The following is a 21,616-nucleotide window of genomic DNA, read 5'->3' as shown; positions in this document are numbered from 1 at the left end:
ACAGATTCAAGGGGAAAGAAAATCAACTGGGCTTCCACCTGCCCAACTGAGCAAAACATGTTGTACGGATCCCAAGAAATCAGCTTCACTACACCAGGTTTTTTCTGAGTTGCGCTAATGGGTGTAACATACACTCTCATCTTATATTTTATCAGCTCGCATGGTCAGTAAAGGCAAAGATGGAACTGGACCTGATGACAAAAAAACCAAGGTAAGCTGAGAAAGTCATGAAACCTCTCTGCCGCCAGCAAGTCGATCGAGATGCTGTGCTTTGTTTCTGAATTAATCTTTATATATAACGGTGGGGAGCGGTTGTCACAGAAGTGTCATTCAAAGTGCGTGGTGTTTTTATGCAAACTTTTAAAATTCCGGCATTTATCTGCTGATACTTATGACTGGGAAGGACAGTCAGCAGATTAAGGAATTAATTAATGCTTCTACTTGCAGTCACATAAGCATAGTCTAAATTAAGATGTTCATGGTGAATGAAGGTATGTTTGAATTTTCTGCAATAAAGTTTGAATTTTGTACATTTTATGCTTCCCACTACAGGTCTAGGCTCAGCATATGTATATACATGTACACACACACATGCGCACGGATCTGTTTAAGGTTTACCTTGAAAATACTATTTACTTAGGGGGCTGAGAGATGTTAGTAAAGCAGTGATCTGCCACCTGACACAGAGGGTTCTGGAAAAGCCCTGGAAGAGAGGACCTGTGAGCAGGCCGTGAAGGGAGCATGAAGGGGGTGTTGAGAAAGTCCATTCTGAGGAGGGGGGGACAGCACAGGCAAAGCCCCGGGAGCCCGGGGAGACAAGCTGGTCCGGGAGCTCTGAGCCGATCGGCGTAGTTGCTGCCCAGCTTGGAGCGGGGCTGACCCGCACCCTACATGCCGAGTGGACCCCTGGGCCGTGGGCGGTAGATGCCGTCCTGAGCTCTGCCAGCCAGTCTTCAGAAACCCCACCAGGAACAGAAAACTGCTCGCCACCAAAACTGCACCCAGGACACGCCCGTCCCTTCCAGCTATAGTTTACTCTCCTCAGTGACTGTGCATCTCGGAAAAGTTCCCGTAACTGCACAGTAGTGATTTCCCTGGAAAATCTCACTGGGGCCCTAGATGAAGACCTGTTTTGCTTAAAGGTATTTAAAATGCCCCACAGTCGTGCTGCCTGGGTCTTACCAGTCCTCAGGCCTGATGGAGTTCTCAGATGCAGAATAGAAGCCCTGAGAGCTTGGTCATGTGTGTTGAGGGTCGCTCCCCAGAGTGCCTGCCCTGTGGGAAGTCAGGGTTCACCATCACAGGACCCTAGTGGGACAGCTGAGGGTTCCGTGGGAACTTGGTGAGGGGAGCAATAGCTCCTTGCCAATCACGATGCCCACTTAGGAGAATCCCAGCCTCACGCCGGCATGCCTTCTGTTCATTCATCCGTCCGTAAGATGTCCCAGTCCTGGAGTTGCTCATGGCCTTACAGCGAGGGGTCCAATCTCTCACCAACTTTGGGAGCACTGCCAGCTGACGGGGACTTGTGCAGCTGGGGAACAAGGGGTTGCCAGTACCCACCCTCAGCTTTTCTTGTCAGCAGCCCCAGGGCCTCAGCCTGCATCCCTGCCCTCACATTCCTGCTCCGTCCATCTTGCCCTCTTCCTCCCCAAGGCTGGCTGTGTCCCAGGGATAACAAGAAAACAAACCTTCTAAGCCTAACGAAGTCTTGGGTCAGGACCCTGCTCTGTAGCTCTGACCCCCTCTCTGGAACACCTCTGGACTTGGCCTCGCAGTTTTATTCCTGAAGGCATGCCCCCCCCCCTCCCAGACCACCCTTCTCCACCAGGGCCAAGCATCCTGGTCAAAGTCCCCTAGAGGCAGTCAGGACAAACCACGGGTACCAGCCCCACCCATCACATGCATCTCTGTGAGGTCATCCGGCTCCCAGACACCTGTCCCACTGGCCGTCTGCCTTACCCAGGCTGTTTCCTTAGGTGGGTCGTGTTCAGGAGTAAACACTGGCTAGATTATGATTCACCAGAGAGTGCTCAGTTTGGGGACTTTAATCAGAAAGCGCACTCACGTCCCTGCGTGCAAGCACAGGTGTGAGAGAGGTCAGAATCTCCAAGACCTGGGGCAGGCATAGTCCTGATGTTAGCAAGGATGATTCTAGCAGTGTGATGTGATGGAAGAGGGCTAGGGTTAGGGGGCCAGCATGAGCTCCCCAACTGGAATTGAGCAGAAGGTGGGACGCTTATACCCATGAAACACTGGAGATGTTTTCTTGAGAAACATCCTAAGAATCATATATTTTTGGTAATCTCTATCAACTCTTTGGGCATGAGACACCTTTAAACCAGTGTTCTCCAAAGTGGGGGGCCCAAGTAGATCCAGGGGGCTGGAGAAAGAACATAGTAGAGCATGTCTCCATTTTTCATCTTCTCTTTTAAAAGTTCTGTCATACGTAAGTTTTATCATGTACGTGGTATGTTAGCATCGTAGTATATGTGTTAGCTGGTGAATACCTACGAGCACATGAGATGCCTGGTCACTTTCTGTTCTTCCTGATAAGAAGGACTGATAAGGGTACATGATCCAAACAGTTTGGAGATCATGGCTTTAAACCATTACCTGCCTTATTTATGTTTTAGTTACTGTCCTTTTTCAGTTTGTTCTTTCCCCCATGTGCTGACTTTTATTTTGATTTTATTTATGTTTATGTTTAAGACATCCACACCTTCCTCTGCTAAAACCCTGAAAAATAGGCCTTGCCTTAGCCCTAAACGCCCCACTCCTGGTAGCTCAGACCCTTTGATCAAACCCTCCAGCCCTGCTGTGTGCCCAGAGCCATCTTCCTCTCCTAAACACGTCTCTTCTGTCACACCCCGAACTGGCAGTTCTGGAGCAAAGGAGATGAAAGTCAAGGTAAGGAAACCACCTTTGGAAAGAATCAGGCTGCTCTACTGTGGTTTTCAAATGTGTGCTGTTCTAGCTGCAGGGACCTTTCTTCAGATAAGCTTTTACCTGGAAGCACCGTGTAGAACAGTTAAAATTCTGGCTGAAGCGGGGGAAAGCGGACACAGCGCTATCCTTCCCCGCTCACCTTAGTCCCTGGTAGCAGCAGCCCCTAAGGCACCGGGGGGCACCTCAGTTTGAAAATCACCTCTCTGTTTGGGCTCCTTTGTCCATTCCCGGTTTTGGTAACCGGGAGTGCTTCCAGATTGCCTTGTTTGGGTTGGACAGCATCCCTCTGCAGCCATGCCTGTCCAACCAGTTCACTCCCTCCTGATCCATCTTGTAGTCCTCAGTTAATGTCAGTTTCTATTTTGAGTTTGTGTTGTGTGTCAAGGTCATTGACCGGGTCCCCAGACCCAGTCACCGTACCGGGTCAGCTGACAGTGCTTGTGCACCTGCGCTCCACCTCTGCCTGGTTTGCTAATTGCCGCTGGAGTTCACCACTAAGGGCTCTTAGCACACCTGAGGAGTTACTGAACCCTCACGCTTGTTTGGGAGAGAACAGAAGAATAGGACTGAGCTCTGTTACCACTCTTGGTCAGGTTCTACAAAGCCTCCAAGTGCCTCTGACACCAACCACCGCCAGTCAGATAAATCCCTGGGGGAGTCAGAACGATGTCTGTCCTCATAGGAAGGGTCTGCAGATGTCCTGCCCCCCACCCCCTGACACTGGGTGGATAATGAAGCTGATCATCGCTATAAGCTCTGTTGACTTTTTATTAAATACGTGAGCTCAACTTGTGCGGATAACTCACGTAAACAGTTCTTCCAGGAGGAAACAGTAGTCAGGACGCTTGGCATTTGGGAGGGGCTGTGGATTTGTGTGCCTGGCAGACTCTGTGATGTACAGGCATTTGGTCGGCAAAGGGTCACCCCAATCTTAGCTTTGTTTTGAGTCTAGGTGGTAGAGTGGGGCTGGCATTGACACCAGTGGCAGGAACCTTTCCCAATTGTGAAAACCACTCTCCGGTGCTTTGGTTTACAGGGGGCGGATGGTAAACCTGGAACAAAGATCGCCACATCTCGGGGAGCGGCCCCTTCTGGGCAGAAGGGCCCTGCCAACGCCACCAGGATTCCAGCAAAAACCACGCCCAGCCCGAAGACTCCGCCCGGCTCTGGTAAGAAGGATGTTCTCTGGCATCAGAGCTGGGGAAGAGCTCTCTACAATTAACCTCCTGTAGCTGATCGACGCCTGCACTGAGCACTAATATTCATTTTCTGTCTAATTCTTCTAATTTTCTGAGCTAGATCTTGAATTTTCCACGTTTTATCAGTGAAGAAATCAAGGCTCTGAGAGTTTGCACAACTAAGTCTGACCAGCGTTTTAAACATGAGGAAAATGGCATCACGTGACTCATAAGTGACGAAAAGGGGGCTTTTTTGAGCTTCTCCGACCCCAAGTTCAGGGCCCTGGGGAGGTGTTTTTAGCCCCCAAATGAGATGGCGTGGCACTGGCTCTCCGGAGATAGCAGCCTGGATAGGTCACTACAGGGACCTCACACAGGGTGCAGCCCCCGCTAACTTACTGGGATGTTAGGGACCTTCTGATAGAACCTGAGAGTCTTCACTGAGCCTGTTGCCCTGGGTTCTTGTGGGTACAACCCACTCAGCTCTGAGTACCAGGCAAGGCTTCAAAGAGCTATTTTAGTTTCCAGTGGGGACAGCCAGGCTGAGCACCTCTGTCCCCCTGCCCTGGTGACTATCCCAGGCAACTGGGTTGAGATTCTGCATGACTCAGGGTGTGTGATCTGCCTTGGCTCCAGGGCAGTGCTCGGGGCCCGGGGAGCTGGTACAGGCCGTGCGTGAGGCCTGGGCTGCTGCCCGGTGTCGCTGCTGCTCCTTGGCCCGGGGTGGCTGCTCACAGCCCTCGTCTGCCGTGTGTCTTTGCCGTGGTGTTTAGCGAGCTTGCCGTAGGATGGTGCCTGCAAGGATGGCTGCTCGTTAAGGCCAGCTGGTTGGTTTCCTCCCGTAGTGTTTCTCCTCTTGTATAGAATGTATATGATACAGGAGTAAGCTCTGGGGTCTTCCCTGTGGTCTCCTTGGCCTTGCTTCCTGCCAGACGGGGCCCCTGCTCCCTGAGCCCATTCCCTGCCCTGCTCGCCTCTGTGGATGGCCTGACCGGGCATGGCTGGGCGCCTGCAGCGTGAAACAGGCTCTTAAGTCCTGCTTAAGCTTGACGATAATGAGGCTTTCTGTGGATTTTTCTTTTTAAGCTACCAAGCAAGTGCAGAAAAAACCACCCTCTGCAGGGGCAAAATCTGAGCAAGGTAATTCTGAGTCTGCTTCGCCCAGCGGGGTCAGCCCCTTTGCACACCTGGCTGCTGGTTGGCTTACGTTCTTAGAGCTGGGAGGATCTGCTTCTGAAACGTAGCTTCCCATGCTGAGCCTGAAGTTGGAACAAACAGAATTCCTGCGCCTCTTCTTGTGTGTGGTTTGTGCAGATGTGCCTGTCTGATGGGCCTTTCTAATCCTGTGTGTTCTCACCACCCAGCGCTGTGGGGTGGGGCCAGGGGAGCAGGCACCTCCAGCTGTTTGTGGGTGCTGGAGGTTTGGACTGTCCTTAACCAAGTCAGGTGTGAGATCCACACTGGCATTTATTAAACATGCACCCTGTGGACGATAGTCACTGTGCTGGGCCCTTCACCTGTTACTGCATCCATTCCCCAAAGCCCAGCACGGTGGGCTCCAGCCCCAGCCCCCACGTCTTCAGATGAGGACACAGGCTTAGGGAGGCTGAGTGGCTTGCCTGAATTCCCTCTGCAGTTCAGTGGCGCAGAAAGGATTTGAGGCCACCACCAAGTCCACTGGCCGGCCTGTGTGCTGTGGGTGAGGGATAGACGGCCGGCAGGGGGTGGGTGTGCCCAGCCCGGAGGCTTCACTTGTCCTGTTGCCACAGAGCTTGACACCTTGAGAGATTTCCAACAGACACAGATTCAAACCTAAAACCCTCAGGGTTCACTCTCCCCTTGACAAGAGAAGTCGCCTCTTTTGTTGCACATGGCTTCCAACAAAGAGCTGCCCTTCTCCAGCTTGGTGCCCGGCAGGTCCCTGTTTGGTACAGATGGTTCCTGGGGCGGGGGCATCACTGGAGGGCCTGAGAGCAGGGGCGAAGCTAGACCACCACCCGGGCACAGAATCCAGCCCAGGGGCTCTCAGACTTGAGTCTGCTCAACAATCCCCAAGAGCAAGGGAAGCACCAGTTTTGCAGGCCCCTCCCCTAGAGATTCTGTCCTATCAGGGCTCGAAGGGGCCTGGAAATCCGCATCTTACAGGTCCCACACCCCCGTGGCTGGCAGCTCCGGGGATTCCGACACAGGAGTGCCTGGGCCACACTTGGTGAAACACAGATCCAAGAGGCAGACGAATAGCAAACTATTAAAGTGTGATGGGGGTGAGAAGTACAGGAAGAGAAGCGTGTTAGGGAGCCCAGGGCTGGGCCTGCTGGAAGAGAGGTGGTCCCAGCAGCCTTCCCGGAGGGCTTGCCCCCGCATTGAGTCTGGAAAGGTGTATTGCTCTTTGCTGTGCATGGGCGTGGGGGGAAGGGTGTTCTTGGGGAGGGCAGGGCAGCATGAAGCCCCATGGCTTGTTTGGAGAGCCAGGGACAGATGGACACGAGGCAGCATACCGTTCTGGAGCCCAGGTACCTCAGAGGAGTTGGGATGCTGGGCGGGGGTCTGGGGGAAAAGGGGTCTTGAACCTGTTGAACAGCTTAAAGTTCACTCAGTGGTTAAAGAGTCTAATGGATCCAGACAAGGGTGGCCCCTGGCCCGTCATTACATCGTCCTTATTCAGGGAAAAGGCCATGTATCCCTGCCTGGCCTCACTCACTGCAGGCATCTCAATTATTTCCCTTTTCAAGTTGAAGCCCCTGAGCTCAGAGAGGGGAAGGGACTTGCCTGAGGCCGCACAGCTATCAGGAGCCTCTCCTGACCCCATGGCCTCGGAGCAGAGTTAGTCGCCCTCTGGGAAAAGGGGTACTGGGTGGTCCTTGGCAATCACTCTGTTGCTTCCCTGGGAAGAAGGGTATCGCCGTCCCAAAGCAGCAAGGCTGGGAAGAGGAGACATTTCCTCCATAATGGGATTAAGGGCAGCCTCTTGCTGGTTTGGCCGAGCTTCCAACCTTGTTCCCATTAACCTGATCCAGCCCTGAACCTGGAAATGGACCCCAGGACTGATAGCTCTTCTCCTATTCCCACCCAGCCTGGGTCCTGGCCTCACTCCCTCCTTCCTTTCCAGGTGATTCTGGGAAATCTGGGGACCGCAGTGGCTACAGCAGCCCAGGCTCCCCAGGCACTCCAGGCAGCCGCTCCCGCACCCCATCCCTGCCAACCCCACCCACCCGGGAGCCCAAGAAGGTGGCAGTGGTCCGCACTCCACCCAAGTCGCCATCTGCAGCCAAGAGCCGCCTGCAGGCTGCCCCTGGGCCCATGCCAGACCTGAAGAATGTCAGGTCCAAGATCGGCTCCACCGAAAACCTGAAGCACCAGCCGGGAGGTGGGAAGGTAAGGGCGTGCGGAGGACGCCAGGAGAAGGCGTGAGGGTCCCCACACCTGGGGTGGAGGTGGGCGAGTGCCCTCACCCTCCATAGTACAGTCCCCTCCCCAACCTCTTCAAGGAGAGACAGTGGGTTACGGTTCAGTTCTTTACTGGGGTCACCACCAGGCCATGAGTGTCCCACTCAGGGGAGAGAGAGTACCTGGTCGTCCCTCCTGCGCTTTGGACCCTGCGGGTTGGACAGATCAGAGATTACAGGGGTGTAGCTCCATGACCTGGGGGTTCTCAGAGCCGGGCATCCACAGGGGCTCCCCCACTGCCTTGTGTTTAGGACGTGACACAACCAGTCTATACATGGGCATGTCTGGCGTTCGTTGGGCATTTGTTTAGGTCCCAGTTCTGGGGAAATTGGTGATTCCATTTGAACAACTGATTTTCCAGGGGCAAGTTGGTGCTCGTGAGATCTTTGGGTCTTGCAAAGGTGGAGAAAATGAGCTTCCAAGAGCCTGCGGTGGAGGGAAATGGGGACGGCCTGGACCCCATACCTCCTCTCCTTGTCCTGTCGTGTGAGTTTCCTAGGGTTGACATACAAAATACCACAGCCTGGGCGGCTTATCCAACAGAAATGTATTTCCTTATGGTTCTGGAGGCCAGAAGTCCGAGGTCAGGGTCTTGTCGGCAGGGTTGGTTTCTTCGGGGGCCTCTGTCCTTGGCTTGCAGATGCCACCTACTCCCCATGTCCTCACGTGGCCTTTCTCTGGCTGTCACCATGTCCCAACCTCTTCTTATAAGGACACAAGTTGTACTGGATTAGGGCTCAACCTAATGAGCTCATTTTAACTTAATGACCTCTTTAGGACCCTGTTCCAAATACAGTTCCATTCGGAGGTACTGGGAGTTAGGACTTCAGCATATGAATTTGGGGGGCGCACAGTTCAGCCCGTAACAGCCCTCCCCACCCAGCACCAGGGAGGGGAACGGAGAGGGGAGAAGAGAGTGTGTGGGGACCAGGACCCCACTCTTGAGACCACGGATGTGTTGGGCCTTCCGGGCTGGGCCATTTTCGGGGCAGTGAGCCTCCTGGTGGGCAGGGGGAGCTCTGCAGAACCCTGAGCCAACGTTTCCTTCTCAATCGGGAACCCCAGCCGGGGCCTCCACACTTCTGATTGTATGAATCACTGTTGGCCGGGACCTGGGTCACCGCAGAGGGAGGGGGTCCTAAGGGCCTTCTGTCTGCGTCGGCGCCGCACGGGAAACCCTGCGCGTTGCTCCCTGTGGAGCCTCAGGGCCTCCTGCTGGCCTTTCCCATCCTTGGGGTTCTGCCCAGCGGGGATGTCTGGGCGCCCCTTGGGGTCTTATTGCCGCTGGTCTTTGGGCCACAGGGCTGGGCCCGGGCCGCATTTACCTTCCAGCAGTGTTGGCTGTGCTTCATAAAGATGCCTGTCTCCTTCCAGAAGAGGCTCTGGGGCAGCTGGCTGGGGCGCTGGCTTGAAGTTGACCCTTCCTTGAGGCTCTGGGGGCAGAGGGACCCCCAGGGAGAGGATTTCCAAGGTGGATGTTTCCCACAGGCGTTCGCACCCCTCCCTCAGTGCTGTGAGGGGTCCCGGTGTGCCCTGTTTTCATAGCACAGTTTGCCTCTGTTTTGAAAAATGAAAAGAAAAACCCCACATGGCCAGTTCTGCACCACTGAGGAGACTGTGGGGCTGTGACCAGCATGCTCTTCACAGTGAGAGGGAAGCCATGAGCAGCAGCGTCTCCCAGCCTGGAGGGCTCTGCCACACCCACCATCTCCCCCAGCCCAGGCTGCACCCCTGTCAGCCCTGAGTTCATCAAAGGTTGGCTTGGAGGGGTTGGGCACATTTGGCCTGGTTCTCGTAGCTCTGCCGAGAGCAGCAGGACGGGGCCGAGTGGGGAGGAACCCACCCAGGCTGCCCAGCCCTGGCCATAGGGGGAGAGGAGTCTGGCGGCCGAGGGAAGGTGACTCGATGCTCAGAGCGGAAAGTGGGAAGGAGCCCCAGGTTCCAGCTGCATCTCGCTGGGCACAGATGCGTGTCCACAGCAACTGAAGGGTTAAAGGAGAAAGGGGACTTTTCTTTGGGCTTTTTGGGGGAGGAGATGTGGGGAAGTGGCAGAGAGGGGCGTAACAGCTTCCCCTTAATTCAATGGAAAACCTGGAGAATTATGTGGAACAAGGAAAACCTGAGCCTTAACAACAAAGATCAGCACGTTAATCTCCAGGAAAAACAAAGAGAAGAGGAAAAAAGAAGGCACCTGGGATCCATGCAGAAGGCCATTTAACATGACTGGACTGAAGATTCCTTGAGGTCCAGGAAATCTTTGGGTCCCTGTGGCCTCTAGACATACAGTCAGTGCTCGATACGTGTTTATTCGGCTACAAAAGGACAACATGCTAAGAAATCTGAAGAATACCGCAACTCCCTGAATAGCTGACACATCGAAGGAGGAGCAGGAGATGGTCATGTTTGTCAACCTGCAGCCTGAAAACCACAGCAGATCAATCTAAATCATTGGTTGGAAAAAAAAATGTAAACATCTGTTTTCTGCTTTGTACTTTTCTGTTTTCATGATTTGCTGCAATGAACATGTATTGCTTGAAGAATCCAAAACACAATTACTTTTAAAGAAAAATGCAGATAATCACTTGGCCACTTTAATAGAACCAATTGGATTCACCAAAGATGAGGAGGGAAGGAAGGAGGGACCAGAGTTCAGCAGATCCGCACACCTGCCCCCTCTGTTCTCCTGCGTCTGCAAAAGAGAATCACCTGGGGCAGGGGCTGGAAAGGGAGGATACTTTTAAAACTTCCAGGGCCAGAGCCTCCACCAGGCCTGTGAGAATCTTGAGGGAGCCTTCCCAGGGCTCAGGCTGAGACGTCATGTCCCCAAATTCTTACCTACTCGCCTCTGGCCTTAACCACAACTACTGGACCCTCCCATGCACCCTGGATCTGATGACTGGTTTTCCTCTTCTGGTCCTGCCCCTGTTCCTATTTTCAGATTCCATGCCCCTGGCTCCTCAGACAACTCAGACCCAGCCCAGGCCAGCCCCTATGTCCTGCACCCGCTCCCCAAAGGTTTGTCCCAGCCCTGTTCTTTGAGGGGGCGGGAGAGGGGAGTTCAGACACAAGGAACCAGCATTTAAAACACATTAAACACACGCATGCGCGTGCGCACACACACATATTAAAAAAACACTGCCCACTGCAGGCGTGAGGGATGTGAAATTGATGTGATTGCATCCTGGTGAGGGTGCAAACCCGCACGCACAGTCTTTTTGGATATAATGAAGGATTGTTCGTAGTTTTCGCAATTTAATTCTGCTAAATCAGTGATCTGCCAAAGGGTCTCGTGTCTCCTTCCTCTGGGCTAGATTGAAGGTCACCTTGAGATCTTTGTGTCCCTGTGTCTTCGCACAGAACCTGATAATACAGTAAGTGCTGTATACTCAAACCTGAGGAAAGACCCGAAAATTCAGAAAAAGCTTTAAGCACAAAAATGAGCCTTGAGCTTTATTTATAATTGCAAAACAAGACAATTTAAATCTAACATCAAAGAGGTAATTAATAGTGATGCCATACTATAAAACACTAGATAGCCATTAATAATTATCATTGAAAAGGATTTTTCTAATTATAAAAATAATGTGTGTTTACTATTAAGTTAAAAATTAAATTGTATACATTTGTAGGTTAGGCTTGCTATCTGTATAATAAGCCCGTATAGAAGAAAGATAAATGTAACAAAACACTAATAGTGACTCATAGAGGTTGATTCTGATCAGCTAAAAGATTAAATGATTCTTTTTCTGTATTTTTTCCTTTCTCCTCAAATTTTCTGCAATAAAAACATTTCTAAAAGGGGGAAAAAAGGATACTAACAATTGTGACTGGAGGTGTTACCAGTAGATAGTAAAGGTAAAAGGACATAGAAAGTCCATGGAATTGAAGGGGAGTTAATAAATACTAGGCATTAAACTGTAGGGCAAAGGGTTTATCTGTTGTTAAGAGTTCAGATATTATGTCAATAATTTAAACCATAAAGAAAAATACCTACAAATACAGAGAAATAGAAATTGCACTTACCTGTTCTCTAAGCTCAGTGGAGTATACCAGAACTACACTGTGTGCATGTCAGCCACTTGACCACAAACACTTGAGAATTAAAACCCTTTCTTTGGGAGTGGATGTAACTCAATGGTAGAGCACATGCTTAGCATGCATGAGGTCCTCGGTTCTATCCCCAGTACCCCCACTTAAAAAAAAAAAAAGAATAAAAACTTTTCCTTGGTCACTGCTCATTAACTTTGGAAATGAAAATTCCTTTTCCAAGGACCTTGGTAACAGATGCCATACATTATGTGGTGAAGCCCCCAAATTGTAGTTAAAAGGAGTTTTTAATTTTAAATGCTTTTATTACTTTAAAAAAATTAAAGACTGCATCATATAACTTATGTTCCTATTGTAGGGAAAAAAGAATTTAAGAAATAAGAATACAGAAACAAAGAGCAAAAATAAATTAGAAACACAGCCAGTAAAACAACATACAAGTATCAAAAGCTTTATTCGTACACCCAGCATTTCTGGGGCACCCCTGAGCGCCAGGCCCTGTGCTGAGAGCTCCTTCCCTGCTGTGCCCACGCCAGGGAAAGAGACATAGGAGAAGATAAAAGGGGCGAGACGGGAGGTTGGCCAGGGAAGGATATGCAGGAGGAAGCAGCCTGCGCCATTGAGAGTCTCCCACAGAGGGTCACCTGGGTTGTGCAGTGGCACCTACAACGTGAATGGTCACCAACAAGTCCGAGAAGACAGGATAGACCCTTGTTTGGGACCACCCTCAGTCTTTGAAAGGACAGCCCCCCCATTCAGCGTGCTGGGGACATAGGCTGAGAAGGAAAAGTGGAAAATTGCACGCAGAGGTATTCAGAGCAAAAGCAAAACAAAGCTAGAACTGACAGCAGCTGGTGTAGCAGAGGGCGTGGGTTAGGCTGGAGCTTCGCTCGTTTCTCATTTATAGGATAACTAAGGAGAGTTAACAGCTGATGGAGGGGAGGTTCCTGCTGAGTCTGCCGTGAACCGGTAGCTGGGGGTTTGCCCTGATGGCAGGACAGGATGGAGAAGAAAGACGGTGGCGGAGGGCACTACCCCCAGAGCCTCAAGGAGGCCGGCAGTTGAATAAGAGGGCTGGTATAGGCCCAGCCGAGGTTAAGGCAGCGCCAGCATCAGCAGCCCCTCTGTGTGGTCAGCGGAGAGCACAGGTATCATCCAGAGAGAGAGAGAAAAGTAGCCTTTGGGGCCGAGGCTGCCTGGTCAGGAGAACTGGGAGGATCCATGTGACTGCCCAGGTGAGAAGGGATGTGCGGGGTCATGACCAGAGTACAGGGTGGGGGTAGGGTGTTGATGATGGTTAGGTTGGCTTTGAGCAGATGGAGCTCACTTCCTCTGAGGATGTTCAGGCCTGTAGCTGGAAATGTGAAGGCCCCCGGTGGGATAGAAACCTACCAGAGCTGCATGTGGGGCTTGGAAAGTTTTGAGCTGCAATATTCCAGGTGGCCAGAAGATGGCGATGGAATGCTATAAGCGTCTGTCTCCATTCTGGAGACCTGAATTATTTTTAAAATTCGTTGTATCTATTGACAAAGTTTCAGGTATCATTTTTAAAAGTACACGTATAGAACATTTATGTAGGGTAAATAAAGTGAGTCTGTCCCTGGGATAGTTTGCTTGTCGTGGATCAGGGCCAGAGACTCAGCTACCTGGGCTGGGGTGTCAGGCCCCGCAGACCCTTCTCTGGGACAGCCATGTAACTCTGAGACCCTTTTTGGCCTCTCTACCTGTACACAGCATCTGTATTTCTGAAAAATCTTGTGAATCCCATCATTTTATAGAAGCTTGGGGGTAGTCACTGTTAAAAGGAACAGTATACATAATTCTAAAGGTGACTCCCTTTATTTGATCCCCTGGATCAGCTCTCAGGCTGACCACCTTGGACTGGTGGGTGTCCAGTGCCCACCCAGGTTAAATTCCCACCACAAGGTCCCAGCCCCCAGTCCTCAGCACTTTTGACCCTAGTGAGGCCAAGCCAGGCCCAGCCAGCCCCAGGCAGTGCTGGAGACAGGCATCACCAGGGATGGCCTGTGGACACTCGGCCAGTCTGGGAGCTCCTGCGGGGAGGGCTGGGCCACCCAGAGCACTTCAAGAGATCTGAGCCCAAACAGAACCAGATCAAATTCTGATGAGGATTTGGAACCATTTCAGGTCTCCAGGAAACAGATTAAACTAGAGTGTACCCACCCCCAGCCTCACCCCACCCTAGCCTCTCCAGGGTCAAACCCTCACCATGGCATTTATCCCTTGATAAGGAGTCCCCCAGATCAAAATTGGGAGCTTCCAAACAGTTTTTTTTTTTTTCCTTTGATGGGTGTGTTCAGTGTCTGCCCAGAGCTGAGTCTCAATAGCATACATTCATTCCAGCTGAGAAATTAAGTTTCAGGATTCCAGTTTCATCATGCCAACCTTTTTTCTCCTTTCTGTAAACCCGCCATTCTGTAAAGGGTGTTGACTTAATTTGACGACTAACAGTAATTCAGGTATGCTTTGTAAATATCCTTGTGTCTCCTGCCAAATCCCACAAAAGCTTTTTGCCTTTTTTTGTGGGATTGGAATGAGATATAAGCCACATGGAGAAAACATTTCTGTGTGTTGCACATCTTGTTATTGCTTAATGTCTCAAGTCATTTGATGAATTTCTTGTAAGGATTAGTACAGAAAACAAGGCTATCCTCCTTGAAAAACTGGTAAGTTTTCTTTGTCGGATTATGTAACCCATTATACTTCCCTTTTTGCCTTGGCTTTCAGGAAGCTCAGAAGTATATGTAATGATCAGTCGTATAATTGTCAGTCAGTCCTGATGACCTCCTCCTCTTTTACTACCATCCTTTACATTTCTTATTTTATTATTTTGTGTGTTGGTGTGTGTTTTCTAATTCTACACTTCAGTTCTTATGTGAAAGCAGGCAAGTCTGCTTCTGGGACTTATCCAGTGGAAAGTGAATAAAAAATGATCCCCAAAGCAGGTGTTCATGTGGGATTCCTTGAAATTTGTGGGTGGGACAAACTGATTCAAAGACATTGTGTGGAGGGTGACAGCAACTCCCTAAGAAGCAGGGTGGGAAAACCTGTTCCACCTCCTCATCCCAGCTCCAGCCTGGGCTGAGGCACTGCAATGTTGTCTCCTTGCTGGCAGGAGAGACTTCAGTGCTCATCAAGATGGAGTATTGTTTTTATTTGGTTTATGAGACAACAGGCTTGCGGACAGCTCAGGAGAAATCTTGTTACATAGATACCCGTGGCCGCAGAAACACCAGGATCTAGGTTCCTGTGTGGTTCTGCCGCTGACTTGAGAAAGTTGCTGAACCTCTCTGGGCCTCAGGTGGCCTCTTCGTCAGGTCGGGGGATGGCAGGTGAGAAGGGTGATGTGGAATTAGGTATTTAACCTCTATATGAGGGGTGGTGTTTACACTTAATAAACCAGAGGAAGAAATTTACAAAGGGAGAATTTGAGTATGTAAAAATGCCAACATTTGTATATTAGAAAAAACTACACAGTACCAGCAAAAAGGGGGCAAAAGAGTAATTTTAGTCATAATTAAATGCAAAATAAGCTAACAATGCAATCCTATTTATTTTAGTCAAGGAAGTAAGCAAAACAATTTTTTTTAATGTACAGTACTGGCAGCAATATGGTGAAACTGACTTTCTCAACAGTGCTCACGGAATACATTAATCCAACTTTTTTTTTAATCCAGCCCTTTTAGAAAGCCATTTGAAGAATTGTATTGAGAGTTTCTAGAGTGTTTTATAACTTTGACCCAGAAATAGAATTTCTGGCACTCTATGCTATGAAAATAACATGATATGGGAAAAACTCCTTGCAGAAAGATGTTCATGTGAGGCTGTTTATATTATATAAAATGGAATCAATACAGATATCTGATAGCACAGATACCACAAAATGGAATGTGACTTTTTTTTTAAATAATGCTTTTGATGACTGTAGAACATGGCAAATGCTTAGGATATGATGTTACTTAGTAAAGCAAGATATAAAGTTGTATGTACACAATAATTACTACCATTTATATGTCTATGATGGTATAGCTCAAATGGTAGAACATATGTTTAGCATGCGGAGTCCTGGGTTCAATCCCTAGTCCCACCCCTAAAAATAAATAAGTAAATAAACCTAATTACCTCCCCTCCTAAAAAAAAAAAAAAACCTATATGTCTATGATGGTAGTTTTATTTTTATATATATGAGACCTCAAGAGAATACAAGAAAATGCAGTAGTGGTTGTGTTAAGGTAGCCAAAAACTTTTGTTTTTCCTTTTTTGAACGCTTTTCAAATCATATGTTACTTTTCTAATGAAAAAAAAACATAGCTTTTTACTTTAAAGGAATATGAAAGAAAACAAAGATTCACACCAGTAAAATTTTTAGATTCAGACCAGTAAAATTAAGAAAAAAACTGAGGATGGGGGTCTAAGAGAAGATGATTATATTTTTATTTCGCCAAGTTAAGGACATCTAAAAATAATAAATATTATCTCCTGTAAATTTAATAATTAATAATTTAATAAAGGAAAGACTATTTTAAGACTAAAAAGTAGGATGGACAAATTTTGCTATCTTGTCCTCATTTTCTCATTTGGCTGAGGACCTGTGGACCCACTGATGGCCAGCTCTGGTTCCTGGGTGAGAGTTTGGGACCCTTCTCCCTAGATGAGGCCCTGACCCCCAGCCTCAGCTGTCATCTGGGGCAGCGGCCCTCACCTGGTAGCAACTTGAGGTCTTGGTACAATTTCCAGAATTTCAGAGGGCAATGCTGGTTTTTAATTGGGGACTTCAGTTGGCAGTATTTATGTCTGTGATTAATAGAAACTTAAGGCCCTAATGGGAGACATCTGGTGATGAAGATGTTATCAGAGCTCCAGCCAACAAAACGTAGAGTTTCTCAACTCGCCTTCTCTGTGCCGTGGTTTTCTGTGTATTTCATAGTTTTTAGACAAACTGGGTAAAAATCCTTCTCCACCGGAACATTGATAGCCACACACCTCCTTGGTGCCTGGAGAAAGGGGAGCTTTGCAGAAGTACAGTGAGATCACTACTGCCTGGGTCACACCCGTTCAGGAAACCTGTGGGATGTTGCCCAGCTCCCTCTGAGCACCTGGTGGGGTTGCGGGTGGAAGGATGCCTTTCAGGAGGCAAAGGCTTCCCACAGATAGGGGTCTGGATTTTTGCCATAAAACCACCTGTGTCTTCCCCTGAAGGCAGTGATTCTTGAACCTCACTGTGCATGTGAACGAAACTCCAGGGGAGCTTTTCAGAAGCACAAAGATGGAAATTCTAATTCTAGGTCAGGGGTGGGGTCTGAGATTTTTTTTAAAAAAATATCTGCAGGTGATTTCAGTGCCTAACAGGCTTGAGTATAAAGGTCACGGTGAATGTTCCGATGGATCTGACCACAGTTGGAATTTTTTTATTTATTCGTTTAATAACGTAACTGAGCACATTTGCTCCGTCCCAACCTGGTGGAAACTCACCTCCAATATTTAGGGCTACGAGGGGCCTCTGTAAAGGGAAGACCCGCTTCCTGATGGATGTTTTGTAAACCCAGTGCTGTAAGGTGGGGTCCACCTCCAACCACTCCTGGTTCTGGAATGCCATCTGGGGCAGCTTCCCCGGGAGGTGTGACTCAGCCTACTCGCCCCGCCCGCAGCCAGACAGCGGCGGCGAGTGTGTTAGTGCGGGGCAGATGCATCTGGGTGTGGTGTGTCACTCATCCTTTTTTCTGGCTATCAAAGGTGCAGATAATTAATAAGAAGCTGGATCTTAGCAACGTCCAGTCCAAGTGTGGCTCAAAGGATAATATCAAACACGTGCCAGGAGGCGGCAGTGTGAGTACCGTCACACTTTCCCTGCGCCGCGCTGCGGTTCCGGGTCGGAGAAGTGGCATGAGTGTCTGTACTTGCGAGACATTGCACAGAATAAACCATTCTCAGGCTTACAGTCTATCGGGGTCCCCAAGTGAACGTAGCCCAGGCTGCCCACACCCGTGCCCACAGTTCCAGGAGGGGCGCCGCGGCCCGCGTGGAGAAGATGGTCCTCTCTCCCTCCGGTTTCTGGAGGCCGGGTCCTCGCAGCGTAAGACCCGTCATCGCTCCCGCTTGCCGGGAGCCCCGCAGCCCGTTTGAGGTTGGGCTGGAGGGGACGGCACCTGAGACTGGGCTCTGTCGCCGCCCCCTCCATCACCTGGGCAGGTTCACGCCAAGTGCCCCACGGTGGACAGCTGGCCCGCCTCTTCCGAGGAGGGAACACGAGGTCTTTACTGTTCTACCTCTGAGCATGCAGAGGACCGGCTCTGCTCACGTGTCTTCTGCGTTTGGGAGGGTTGAGCTGACTGCTAAGCCTCTCAGCTCATGTTTGAAACCAGCTCCACGACCCGGCAGAGACTACAGATGGGAAAGAGCCCAGCAAAAGTGCACCAGGGATCTGTCTGCAGCCAAGAGTGGGCAGAGAAATGCTGCTTTGAGCTCTTTTAAATTTGGCTTCCTCCAGGTGTTCCATGAGACTTCTGTGTCCCGTGTGTGTGTCCCTGGGATTTGGGCCTGGCATCCTCATTCTTGCGGGCCTGTGTGATTTACTCTGCGTTATCCGGCCCATTCACCAACAGTGGATGCGAACTCAGTATCCTGAGGCTCAGCCTCCTTCTCTGCACCCCCCAGCCTCTCTTGATCAGCTGTAGGCAAGTGTTTAAACACACTGCGGAACAGGAGGTTTGGACCCTTTGAGGTCCACCCCTAGGAAGGAGGATGGTTTCCCAGAGCAGGCACCTCACTCCTGACTGGCAGTGCCAGGGTGATAGTGGGAGCCCCCGGTGGGCTCTCTCCAGAAAATGCTCTCTCTGGGCCCGCGCATCACCTGTGTACAGTCCTGAGGGTTTATTCTTGCAATGTGCTGCTGCCTCCTGCCCTGAGCACCCAGGTCCTGGCTCTGTCACTGATTCCTCTGTGGTCCCTGGGAGTCACGGGCACTCACCAGAGGCTGCTGCATGGCGCTTCATTAACGCTTCCTCACCAGTGTCTGCTCAGTGTCTCCCCCTGTGCCCGCAGCCCCTGCTCTTCTGTCCCACTGCCACCTTGTCTTCGGCCCAGAGAAGGAAAGAGAAGGTATGGGGACCGCCCCACCCCCTGCCAGCAGTGATTGTGGGCTCCGTTGCTGTTTTAGCTTTGACTCCTGGCTCCCTGGCTTCACTGCAGATGGCAGTCTCTGACCAGAGGAGGAAAGACATGTGCTTTCCGGTTTAACTTGTGTCTGGTCAGCTGGCTAGGGGGGTGTGCTGCTGAGGGCAAGGCTGCAGGGTCCAGTAGCCCAGCAGGTGACCGCTCATTCAGGCAGAAGGTGGGGGGAAGGAGTGCATTCCCACTGCAGATGGCAGTGCCCAGGACATCAAGGGACTTCCTCAGGATCACCTCCCGTCCATCCTGCAGTCTCTGCTGGCCTGTGGGCTAGCTGCTGACCCGGCACAGAGCCACAGGATACCCCGTGCTGGCCTCGGGCACTGTCCTTGGCTTGAGGCGGCCACTGCTTATTTGCAGAGGAGCCTCACAGAAAGCTCTTCTCCTGGTGAAAGGTAGTTGGGGGGTTACGAGCTCCTGCACAGTGTCAGTCCCAGGCGTTTGGGGGGCAGTGGACCCCTGGCCTGGGTGCTGGCCTCTGCTTGCTCCTCTCCTTTCCCTCCTCAGCATGGAGGTGACTTCCCGGCAGGCAGGCCCTGCCCTTTCTCCATGTCAGGATTCTCCCTGCCTCCTGCCTGGCTCTGGGCTTCACTCCAGGGCCTGGCCTTCTCCTCCCACCCCATCCCTGCCCTGGCTCCCACCCTCACCCATTCCTTTCCCCTCCCTGCCAAACAAGGTTCTCTCTTCTCTGCACCCCCACCCTCCTTCTTGCTCACAAGTTACCCCCTCCAGGATGAAAAGAAGAGAAGGGAGTTATGGTGACACCTTCATCTCCCTTACTGGGAGTTCCCACAGCCCTGCGCCCCACCCCCTTCAGTGCCCCACCCCAGAGCACACACTCCCCCCAACCTGTTCTCAGAATCCATCATTAACCCCTCACCCTCATAGGTGCCAGCTCCCCACACCTCCCTCCACGCACCGCCCCACACAGGCCTGTCCACCTGTCAGCCTCAATCAACTCCATCAGTATTGGCAAGTGCCAACATGATTTTGATTAACTAAAATAACTTGGGACTGTTCCAGATGGTTTAGACCTAAGTAGAAACTCCTCCTTTTTTTTTTTTTCTGATGTCCCCAGTAAAATCATTCTCAGGCACGGGGGAGCAGGGGCCGCCTGACCCCCTGGTGACTGGCCTCCTGTACCCTCATGTGACCTCACACAAGGTCTCTCTGGAGGCCTTGGGAAGTGTCACCCAGTGATCATCACTGACCTTTCACAGCCATGGCTTTGTAGAGACTCCGTCTAGGAGACCATCTGCTGGTGCGGGGTCCCCACGGGGTGCTTCCTTCGGAGGGCGGCGCGGGGGCCGTCATTCCCCTTGGGAGGGTGGGCTGTGTTCTGGAGCCCTCAGGCCTCCGCTACCTGTGTTGGTGCAGACTCCCTGAGACACTAAACCTGTGATTTCTTCTGTGCCGCCTGCCTGTCCTGCTGGTGTCACTTTGCTCCTTTCGGTAAAGAACCGAAATGCCCAGGACACCGTGTGCCCGGCTGCCAGCTGGCTCTTAGCTCTGACTGAGTCTCGGGACTGGCCTCAGTCCCGCTCGCGGATGGTCACTGCTCTGCGGTGGGGGTGCGGGGTTTGTGAAGTTCCTCCGGGGAGAAAGTCCACCTCACAACCCCGCACTGCCTGCCCTCTGCTCTCAGAGGCGCAGCAGAGACAGCCCTCTCGCTTTTCTGAGATTTTGCAAATGCTGCAGAAATGGTTTATATTGAACCCTTCTTTCTTTATGTCCTCACTGAATGTGATCTGTCCACTCATGTCAGGAAAGAGAATGACCTTTTTACATGTGTTTGTTAAACCAATGGTGTGGGCCCGGCACAATGGCCAAATATCCCTGTTTTTCCCCGGGGGTTCCTGTCCCATGGGACTGAAGGGGCTCCAGTTATTTTGTGAAGACCCTGCTCCCCTGGGGCAGGGTTGGCAGAATTCCCACAGCAGTTTCCCACCACCACTAGGATGTGTTCCTCGTGGCAGACAGGACGCACTGTCTGAGCAGGGCCTGGACAGACACAGCTGCTTCCCATCCTGTTATGCCCCTAATAAAATGATCCTGTCTTACTCTCTTTGTCTCTTGCTCGTCCTCTCTCACCTCCAGGTGCAAATAGTCTACAAACCAGTGGATCTGAGCAAAGTGACCTCCAAATGTGGCTCATTAGGCAACATTCATCATAAGCCAGGTAGAACCTTGTAAAAGGCAAGGATGGGGCGGGGCGGGGCGGGGTGGGGCGGGCGGTGCCTTCTCTGAAAGTGGTGGGGAGGATTGATGGGCTGGACGATCTGGGAGGGTGTTGAGGGTGGAGCTTGCTGGCACCTGAGTGGTGTGTTGCTCCAGGGTAGGGCCAGGCTGACCAAGACCAGGTGAGGAGGGAGGGCAGGCACTGGTCTAAATCCTAACCCATGGTTTAACCCATGGTTCTCCAAGTGGGTTCTCCACCTGGGGCCTCTAGTGCTGGGGAAAGATCTGGTCTGGCCCCCGAAGGCTGGCTCTGTGGATGTCCCAGTGTGGTCCTCAGTCAGTAGAGGGGCACTTCACCAACTGTACCAGCTACAGCATGGGACCTCTGGGCCACTGCCATGCCCCTGCTGTGACTTCATTTCAACAAAGTGATGCTGTTGGAACACACCATGCTTACCCTTTTCCTCCCCATCTCACACGTGTAGGAACCAGTGCTCTCTATAGACCTTTCTGCGACAGTGGACTCTTCTCTCGTGTTTTGCAGTATGGTAGCCACTAACCACACATGGCTATTGAGCATTTGAAACATGGTTGGTGCAGCTGAGGAAATGAACTAATTTTATTTAATG

The 21,616-nt window shown here is 51.1% G+C and overlaps 1 protein-coding gene across 3 annotated transcripts in view; it reads left to right on the top strand.

Annotated features, from left to right (window-relative positions):
• Window positions 1-155: 155 nt before the first annotated feature.
• MAPT (microtubule associated protein tau) overlaps window positions 156-21,616 on the top strand; it is a gene marked incomplete at its 5' end in the record, with an annotated part of 35,183 nt that continues 13,722 nt past the window's right edge. Inside the window, 5 exon segments of one of the 3 annotated variants that reach the window (XM_064495705.1) lie at window positions 156-211; window positions 3,986-4,118; window positions 7,237-7,502; window positions 17,376-17,468; window positions 20,907-20,988. In XM_064495705.1, the coding sequence (XP_064351775.1) occupies window positions 156-211; window positions 3,986-4,118; window positions 7,237-7,502; window positions 17,376-17,468; window positions 20,907-20,988 (630 nt within the window). 3 annotated transcript variants of the gene reach the window in all.

The sequence above is a fragment of the Camelus dromedarius genome, chromosome 16, assembly GCF_036321535.1.
Source record: "Camelus dromedarius isolate mCamDro1 chromosome 16, mCamDro1.pat, whole genome shotgun sequence".
NCBI classification, from domain to species: domain Eukaryota; kingdom Metazoa; phylum Chordata; class Mammalia; order Artiodactyla; family Camelidae; genus Camelus; species Camelus dromedarius.
The sequence above is the reverse complement of the archived record's forward strand: the minus strand, read 5'-3'. Positions and strand labels throughout refer to the sequence as shown.